Below are 10054 nucleotides of genomic sequence, written 5' to 3'. Positions count from 1 at the left end.
ATGTTACAGATCTTGTGTGCAAAATGTTGCTGAATTTGGTTTTGTTAAAATGAAGCCAGGATGCTACAGAAGTTTACTGTATCTATTCCTAGGGTTCCAGAGTGAATCAGCAGGATTTTTATTTATTTTGTCTTCTAGGTTAAAGATGACCCCCACTAGAAATGCAAGAGCATTTCTTCTCTTTATATCTGCAGTAATCTTGTTATGGAGAGCTGGCTGTGGAGGCAAGATTTTGATTGTTCCTTTAGAAGGAAGCCACTGGGTGAACATGGACATCATTATCAAAGCTCTTCATGCTCGAGGCCACTCTGTCGATGTGGTACGAACCAACAAAAGCTGGTACATCAAAAATGATTCCCCACATTACAAAACAATCACAGTTCCTGTTGCTCAAGCTTTTAATCAGGATTTTATTAACCCCACTGTAAAAAAGGTAATCGGCATAGAAAGGGGGGAGAGCTCTGTTATTAGCTTTTTGAGTTTGCAGATTGAAATGTTTAATGCCATGATTGATATGCATGGAATGATATGCAAAATGGCTACTACCATGTTTGAAGATGAGAACTTGATGAGTAATTTAAAGGCCCGTAAATATGACCTGGTCCTCACTGACCCAGCATGGGGTGCAGGCATACTGTTGGCTCATGCTCTTAAGGTACCTCTGATCTATAATGTGCGATTCGCAACTAGCGGGGAGGGACATTTGGCCATTGCACCTTCACCAATATCTTATATCCCAATAACTGGTTCTGGACTAACAGACAGCATGACTTTCATACAAAGAGTCAAAAATATAATTTTCTATGTCATCTGGAAAGCTCAGGACATATTTTTAATCTGTCCTCAGTATCAAGCCGTTTGCAATAAATTCTTTGGCCCAGAAGTTACATATAGTGGCTTATTACAGGGAGCAGACCTGTGGCTCATGAGAGTGGACTTTGTGTTTGAGTTCCCTCGCCCCACCATGCCTAATGTTATCTATATAGGAGGGTTTCAGTGTAAACCTTCACAACCACTTCCTGGACACTTGGAGGACTTTGTGCAGAGTTCTGGAGAGCACGGCTTCATCCTCATGTCTCTGGGGACATTTGTGAGTGAACTTCCTGCTGACCTGGTAAATGAGATCGCTGCAGCTTTTGCTAAATTGCCACAGAAAGTCATCTGGAAGTATAAAAGTGACAGGCCAGCTGCTCTGGGTAACAACACTTTATTAGTTGACTGGATGCCACAGAATGACCTTTTAGGACATCCTAAGGTCAAATTATTTGTGTCACATGGAGGAACAAATGGAATTCAGGAAGCTATTTATCACGGAGTTCCCATCATGGGCTTACCTGTGTTTTTTGACCAGTATGACAACCTGCTTCGCTTGAAAGTGAAAGGAGCAGCTAAGATTGTTACATTAGCCACAGTAGATCAAGAGAACAACTTCCTGAAGGCCATACAGGAAGTCCTGAACAACCCGTCCTACAGGAAGAACATGCAGAGGCTTTCCAAGCTACACAGAGATAAGCCAGTAACACCACTGGATAACGCCCTCTTCTGGATAGAGTTTGTCATGAGACACAAAGGAGCAGCTCACCTGAAGGCAACATCCTACAAAATGCCCTGGTATTCCTACCACTCTGTAGATGTAGTTCTATCTTTTCTGGCTGCTGCTGCAGTAATTACTTTAACTCGTGTGCTTTTCAGGCTGGAATGTCTTAAAAAATGCCTAAAAAAAAAAACTAATGGGATTAATAGGAAATGAAAAGATACTGTTTTGTGTCATTTGTCAGGTTTCAGTGCCGTAGTTTTCTTGTGTTTTGATAAATTATGTTACAAGTCAAAGCTATTGCGAAACATGATCATTCAAATGGATAAAATTTACAACCATAAAACACTGAAGCCCGTGTCTGCAGACTATAAGTCCCCTGATGATACTGGAGAACGTGCTTCTCCTATTGGTCTTATACAAATACATTAAATGCTCTACACAAGAGTATATAGAAATAATGTTTTTATTGCATATGTATTTTTATGATTGAATGATGAAAATAACAGGTCACAAATTTGTATGACATTTAATCTAAACATCACCAAGGAGAATAAAAAGCATCAGTACCAACGATGCTCCTGAGTAAAAGTAAACTGTAGATCATTTTATAAAGCACTGATTGTATGAAATGGTGAGGACACGTATGCTTTTAATCAAAATGTTAAATGAAGAAAGAAAAAACAGCAAGTTGCTGCAAAAGCAGCAAGTCTTTCTTCAGCTGCAGTGCTGATAAACATCATCATTCATTCTGAACAGTATCATTGCCCTCAGTCATGAATTAGCTGGAACCAGGACTAATGAGGAAACGGGGTTCCTTTGTTCCCTTTGTTTTGAAGTTTTGAAAGACATGGATTACAGGCATGCTGGCCTTGGTCTTGTAGGCAGATCATCTGTGGTAGGAAAGTTTGCAGTTAAAAGGCGGTCATGGCCATCTCTCGCTATACACTCATGCCTCTTTTCTGTTTACTACTTTTCATGACAGATTTACAGAGGTGGGAAGTAACTAAGTACAAATACTTAACAGCTGTAAGTGTTACTGTACTTAAGTAGATTTTTCAGATATCTGTACGTTACTTTAGTATTTATTTTTCTGACAACTTTTTACTTTTAGTCCTTCTACTGGAGCTCTCAAGAGAAATTATTGTGATTCTTTTCTCTAAGCAGAACCACTACAACCAATCTTAGAGTTTCCCCCACCTGCTGAATCCCACTGCAACAGAGTCACCTTCTACAATGTAGGTTCAAGCTGTGTCCATTCATTAGAATTTAGGTTGGAATAATGTTTGTATGTATTGTGGTCCTGGACCCAGTGTTTTGAGTTCTTTTAGTGAAGTTCTGTTTTTTGTTATAACTGTGTTTACTAGTTTTTCTTATAGTTTGGCTTCTCAGTTTTCTATAGTTTTCTGTATTTGGTTATAGTTATTATGGATTTTTGTATTTCACTCTGGTTTCCCTGTGTTCTTGTCTTCCTGTATTTCTGTGTTCCTGTGTCTGTTCTCCTCAGTGTATCTGTCTCCCTGTGTTCTGGTCTGTGTTATCCCTCCTGTGTCAAGTCTTGGGTGTTTGTGTTTCAGGTGTCTGTGTCTTCTCTGTTTTGCTTCCCTGTGTCATGTCAGCCCGTGTGTTGTAATAGATTTCCATTTAGTCATATGTTTAGATTACCTCTGTGTGCCAGCCTCCTTGTTTGTCAAGTCTACGTTGTGTCACGTTTAGTCACTTCCTGTTTTATTTTGGCAATTACTTGTCCTGTGTGCTTTGTGTTTAGTTTTGCTTAGTTTTATCACGTTAGTGTGTTTTGTTCTCCCAAGCTGTTTCTTCTTCTTTTATTAACGTGTGTTGTCTGTGTTTTCCCCCTGTCCGTTGTTGTGTCATCATTTGTGTTTTTGGAAGCTGTGTGCGCTTTCCTGGGCTGTCCCTTTTATGGGGGCTTTAGTAATTCTGGTCTTTGCTCCTGCCTTGATTTTGAACTTTTGTATTTTTTGGTCGTTCAAGTATCTTCATAAAAACTGCAACTCAAGTTCAGTTTCTGGCCTCGCTTCCTACATTTGGGTCCTGCCCTGCCTGCAACACAGCAACACGTTACAGTATTCTCATGCAATACGATTTTATTTTTATACTGTATTATATATTACAGTGCATTTCAGAGCCCGTACTTTTTCACATTTACTTCAGTAAAGGAGTTGAATCAGTACTTCAACTTTTACCAGAGCATTTTTAACAGCATCTGTACTTCTACTTAAGTACAGAATGTCTGTACTTTTGTCACCTCTGCAGAATTAGCTCTTCTAATTCAGGCAGCATGTAATGAAACAATCTTTCCTGTGGTCTTCCTGTAAGACTCAGTGAACCATCAGAAGCAGACCTGCTGGTGTGAAGTAATGAAAAGAGCACTATAATAAGTTGGTAACATTAAGTTTTATTCTTAGTAATTTTATGTTCAATCTAACCTTTTTATTGCACTAGACAAGACAAAACAGCTAAATAATAAAGGTTGCATTTTATAAGCAACTGCACTTTCTAAATTGCCAACTGTGATTGACTATGTATGTGTATAGTTCGTTATAATAGCTATTAACTTTACAGTACCTTTAGCATTCAAAATGTGTCAGTTGTCTCACTCATCTCATTTATCTGCATGTTTATAAATCAAAGAAATCTAATTTACTGTCAAAAGGCTTTAAAACTATTTGTTATAGCACAATGAACACTATGTAATCACTTACCTTCTACAATACATGACTTCGTAGATGTCAGACTGCTGAGAGCCCTTAACTACCAGACTGTTCTGACACCTGATGAGAAAATATTAATGAAAAGATTTCATTTATGCTCGTGCTGCTTTTGTTACTATACATTTATTTTAAAATGTGCAGATAAAAGTTGTAACTGTATTTGAAAAAACATTCATTTTCTTACTCTTTTTCATCCTCCATGTGGAATGCTAATAAAACACAAACAAAAAAACATGTTTAATGTATGTCTGGGGAAAAAATGAAAGCTATTAGCATTTTAAACCTTAAGCTGTTCATAGTTTTGTTATTGAGATGTAAAAATTTTGAAATAAAATGAGAGTATGTGCGCTGTGAGAATTCGCAGATGTTCTTTTTTGGGATTAGAAAAGTACAGGACTAAACTCAACTTTCCAAGTCATCATATGTAATTCTATTAAAATTTCTCCAGAGTATGTCTTTGCTGAAACACCATTTTCAACATACCATCGTGTGCTTCCAGATGTTTCTGCTCTCTCTGCTCCTGCTGTTCCTCCAACTTGTTTGCATTTGCCTGCTGAGCCATTGCACTGCACAAAAACACAATTCAGTGACACATTCACTTTTACATTCAATTTGTACCGTATTTTACACAATAAGACACACATCAGAACAAATTCATTTTCCTTCTTCTAAAATGTTTATGTACACACTATACAGAAGCTTCTAGAAACATCAGTAGGGCTGAATTAAAGCTCACCGTGGTCCGGACAAAGCTGAGTGAACTGTTGAAGCACAAAACAGATATAATTTTAAAGCAAATTACAGCATTCAGGTATATAAAAGTGCACAGTGTGACTGGTGTGAGAAAACACAATATCATACAGAATGATTTTTGATTGCATTCATTTGACCTTGTTTGTTTCTGATCCAACAAAGACAAACCCCCAGTAACAGCATCAAAGTTATCACTCCAGAGTAGATTAACACAGAAGGGACCAAATCCACTGGAGAGAACAAAAAGACACGATGAACTATATTTTACTTACATCTTATTATTTAAAAAGAAAAAAATGAAAGGTCCTCTGGAAGCATTTTTGAGCTGCTGCATCCTTACCTTTGACCTCAAGAAATACGTTATTGGCTCCATGAAGTGTGTACTTGTGCTCATAGATGCATTTAGATGGCAGGACTATGCAGCTGTAATAACCTGAATCCCTCAAAACTGCACCTTCAATGATGAAAGTTGTCTGCATTTGAGTGACATGAAAGGGTTGCACTCGGAGGATGGTCTCATTCTTCCTCAGGTAAGAGTAGATAAGTTTACATTCACCAAGTGTATGCAGGTGTTGAGAAACTGTACAGCGGAATTCAACATTGACTCCCTCATGAACAGTGGATGGACCAACTACTGAAATATCTGCGGGGAGAACATTGGCTGCATGGCAGCAGGAGAAAATGAGTGGAAAGAAACTAAAATGACATGATGCTTTGAGGAGTGAAAATACTTACCTATGACCAGAATCTGAATGATGTTGTCTCCTTTGTTGGCTACTTCAGAAACAGTATAATTTTGGGCAGAATAAACACAGCTGTAATTTCCACTGTGATGAAGACCGACTCTGGATATGCAGAATGTGATGTCGTTTTGATCTTGCTTCTGTGTCAGTTTCTCAATTACAAATCCATTTTTCAATAAATAAATGAAAACCATGGAGTCTTTTCTTTTCCCAAATGTGCTGCAGGTTAAATAAAGGTCACTGTTTTCACTTAAGGTTGTGAGCCGGGCCAGGATCCTTGCAGGAGAAATATCTGCATGACATCATATTGTGTTATATATGCAAGGAGTGCAGCTTAATAATATCAATAAATTCAGATGAGCCATAACTTGTAATGAGAAAACTGAACTTACCTTTGGTTTGGCTTATGACCTGATTTGCCAGGGTACCTTGAAGAAAAAGTGTAAATCAGATTAATCCGATCAGCTTTAATGGACAGAAAACAGCTCCAGTGAATGACGTAGATGTTATCTGTTTATGTACTCACACAGAAGAATGATTATTACGTTCATCATTACAGGCAATGAGGTGCTTTTAGAGAGAATCTGCAGAGTATCTTGTGAAAGCTTCTGAACAGGCCTATTAAAGTCACCTCTGAAACCACAGAGAGGGTCAAATGGTACATGTGCAGCAATTATCATGAACCACTTCTTGTTCCTTCTGTGGAGACAGGTGATATTTCAGCAAAAAAGTCAAACTCACCACACTGTATTCTTGAAACCATTTCACTTTAAAATACATTAAATGCCCAGTTACCTTCCACTGACCATTTTTTCCCTTTTCTGTGACATTCATGTTTTTAAAAACTCAATCTTAGGATAATATTCAGTGATATCTTCAAAAGCTCATTTGTTTTATGTGTCATGCAGTAATTTGGGAGTACAAATATTGTTCTAGTGTACTTAAGTAGATTTTTCAGATATCTGTACTTTACTTGAGTATTTTTTTTTTACGTTTTACTTTTACTCCCTACATTTCTACACAACTATCCGTACTTTCTCCTCCTTACATTTTCAAAACAGACTCATTACTTTAGGTTTAACATCTGAGGGACATTTTTATTTCTGGTCACTGCGCCTTCACACACAAAACTGATCTGAGCCTAAATGGAGGAACAATAACACACAGAAGCTAATCCTGCTGGAGTACCCTCCATCACTGGTGCTTATCAAATATATGAAATGAAATGAAAAATCATTTATTGCATCATTTATAGCATCATTTATAGCGCTGTACTCACGGTGCAGATGTCGATAAGTTGTGGCTGCAGTAAAACAAACTGAGGTATACTAACTTTGTGCTATTCAAAGGTTGCATAAAAATACTGCAGTTCAGGTTAGTTTGCTGTACTGTGGTGAATTTACAGTGAAGCTCTGTGTTGGTGCACAGCAGCTGTGGTGTTCATGATCAGGTTACATCAAATGTAACAGATGAATTTAAATTGAAGGTTGATGATGTTTAGATTAATTCACTGGATTCAACCTTTATACCAACTGTGTACTGTCAGTGTAAGGGATGGAAATCAGTCGCTTGTTAAATAATAGGTTATATCTTGTTAAATTCACTTCATCCACCCAGAGCAGTAAACCAGAGCAGCAGCACAGGTCAGCTGCTTATGCAAAGAAAATCTACTGAAGCTCTCAACAGAAATAATTGTGATTCATTTTCCGAGGCAGAGCCACTACAACCAATCTTTGAGTTCTCCCCATTTATTTTTATGTGTGGAGGCATAGCCACCTACTACGTTGAGGGTAACATATTCAAGTCCATTCATTAGAATTTAGATTGGAATAATGTTTGTATTCTCATGAATTACCAATTTTATTATAACAGGTTCAGTTAGCCTTACACAAAAATAGCTGGTAGAAATGTCCTCAAAGAGCTACTTTACGTTCTTACTATGAGTACATTTCAGAGCCTGTACTTTTTCACTTTTACTTGAGTAAAGAAGTTGAATCAGTACTTTAACTGTTATCAGAGTATTTTTTTAACACAAGTATTTGTACTTCTTCTTAAATACAGAATACCTGTATTTTTGCCACCTCTCCTTATCAGATGAGAGCCAGAATTACTACAGCATCTGTCTGTGCTTCTCTGCAAGCATTCAGTTAATGCAGCCTCATCATCTGCTCTCATTCTTCAGTTGTAAAATAAGTCAGTCTGATGGACTGACAATTGTACCCAATTCAGGATGCTCAGCTTCTTTCACTCTCACTGCACTGGGAAAATACATTTAAAATAAAAACTGACAATAGCTATAACGCTGTACAATCTTTGTAGAAACGTTATCCTCAAATGTAGCAAAATAAAAAGATGGTCATGCATATACTGTCACGGTAGGGTGGTGTGGCAAGCAAGGTGGACCCAAAAGCAGAACTCCAAAACAGGACTGAATGTAGGTGAAGATTTATTTACAGAATATGATCCAAAAATACACACAAACTAGGCAAACTTAACACAACTGAAGAAACGGTCAGATGGCAGAACTGGAACAAAACCACACCTACATGAGGGAGGACGTGACAAGGAACAAAGGGAAACGCAGACAATAAATACACCAGGAATGACGAGGGAAAACAGGAAACAGCTGGGGAGAAACAGGTGGACAAAATCATACTAATGAAACACAGGAAGCAAAACTCCACACAACACACAGGGAACGCAAGACTGTCAAAGTAAAACAGGAAACACCAAACAAGGTACATGCAGACTTAACACAGGGGGCTGGCACAGAGGAAAACTAAACATGGACCAAGGAACAGGGAAAAATACAGAGAAATAGACACAGGGGAGACAGGAAAAAAGGGAACTAGAAAACTACAACTGATAAGGCCAGAACTAAGATGAATAAGGAAGATCAAAACAAAACTAGAAAATAACAAAACCCAGTGAAAACAGAACAAAACACAAAATGCTGGGCATAAGGCCCAGAACCATGACATACATGTCTTCTTTTCTGACGACACCACAGTGGTCGGGCTCATCTCAAGGGGAGATGAGGCAGCCTACAGAGAGGAGGTCCTGAAATCGACAGCCTGGTGTTCAGAGAACAACCTGGCACTGAACACCATGAAAACCAAAGAGATCATCATCGATTTCAGGAAACACAGGACTGACCCAGCCCCCCTCTACATCAATGGTGCGCATATGGAGAGGGTCGACACCTTCAGGTTTCTTGGTGTCCTCATCTCTGCTGATCTTTCTTGGTCTGATGACATCACAGCTGTTATCAAGAAGGCTCAGCAGCGACTTCACTTCCTGAGGGTTCTCAGGAATGGTAAATGGACTAGTTCTTATATAGCGCTTTTCTACTCAGATATGAGCACTCAAAGCGCTTATACAACACGTTTTACATTTACCCATGCACACCCATTCATACAAGCACTTCCATGATTAATTAATTAAGCTAAGTGCTTTAATTATTTAACATTCACTCACATTCATACTCCGACAGAACAGTTGGAGAGCAACTTGGGGTTAAGTATCTTGCCCAAGGATACATTGGCATGCAGCCTGCAGTAGCCAGGATTTGAACCACTGACCTTCCGATCAGTAGGTGACCCGCTCTACCTACTGAGCTACAGCCACCCCAGGAAGAACAACTTGGACTCAAACCTGCTGCTGACCTTCTACCGCTCATCCAATGAGAGCCTGCTGACGTACTGTATCACAGTATAGTACGGCAGCTGCACTGAGGAAAAAAGGGTGAAGCTTCAGAGGGTAGTCAAGACACCACAAAGAATCATTGGCTGCCCTCTCCCCTCCACGACGGACATCTACACCTCCCGCTGCATCAGCAGAGCCAGAAACATCATCAAGGACAGCTCACACCCTGGCTTTGAACTTTTTGACCTGCTGCCCTCTGGCAGGCGCTACAGGTGCATCAAAGCCAGAACAAACAGAATCAAGAACAGTTTCTTAGGCAGAACAATCACCACCCTGAACTCACACACTCACCCACTGTAACTGTGCAACACCCACATCTCTGTGCAATATTATATTATTCATACTGAACAATATCTATCACTCCTATGTTATGTAATATCCAATATTCATTCACTACTGCAATATTCATTCACCAAGTGCAATACTCACCATCATTATTATATGTATACACTTATTATATATTATACATTTTTTACAATGTATATATTTTTATACATTTTATTTTCTGTATATTTTATACATACTGTTTTATTTTCTGTATATTTTTTTATATTATTATATTTATTATATATTTATTATATTAG

At 38.5% G+C, this 10054-nt stretch overlaps 1 protein-coding gene across 1 annotated transcript; it reads left to right on the top strand.

Annotated features, from left to right (window-relative positions):
* Positions 1 to 253: 253 nt before the first annotated feature.
* Positions 254 to 1750, top strand: LOC115772364 (UDP-glucuronosyltransferase 2C1-like). The gene has a single exon (XM_030718564.1). It carries the CDS (start codon positions 269 to 271, stop codon positions 1748 to 1750), a length of 1482 nt encoding a protein of 493 aa, XP_030574424.1. The 5' UTR covers positions 254 to 268.
* Positions 1751 to 10054: the final 8304 nt, after the last annotated feature.

The sequence above is a fragment of the Archocentrus centrarchus genome, chromosome 3, assembly GCF_007364275.1.
Source record: "Archocentrus centrarchus isolate MPI-CPG fArcCen1 chromosome 3, fArcCen1, whole genome shotgun sequence".
In the NCBI taxonomy this organism is placed as follows: domain Eukaryota; kingdom Metazoa; phylum Chordata; class Actinopteri; order Cichliformes; family Cichlidae; genus Archocentrus; species Archocentrus centrarchus.
Note: the sequence above shows the minus strand (reverse complement) of the source record. Positions and strands in the feature narration are given on the sequence as shown.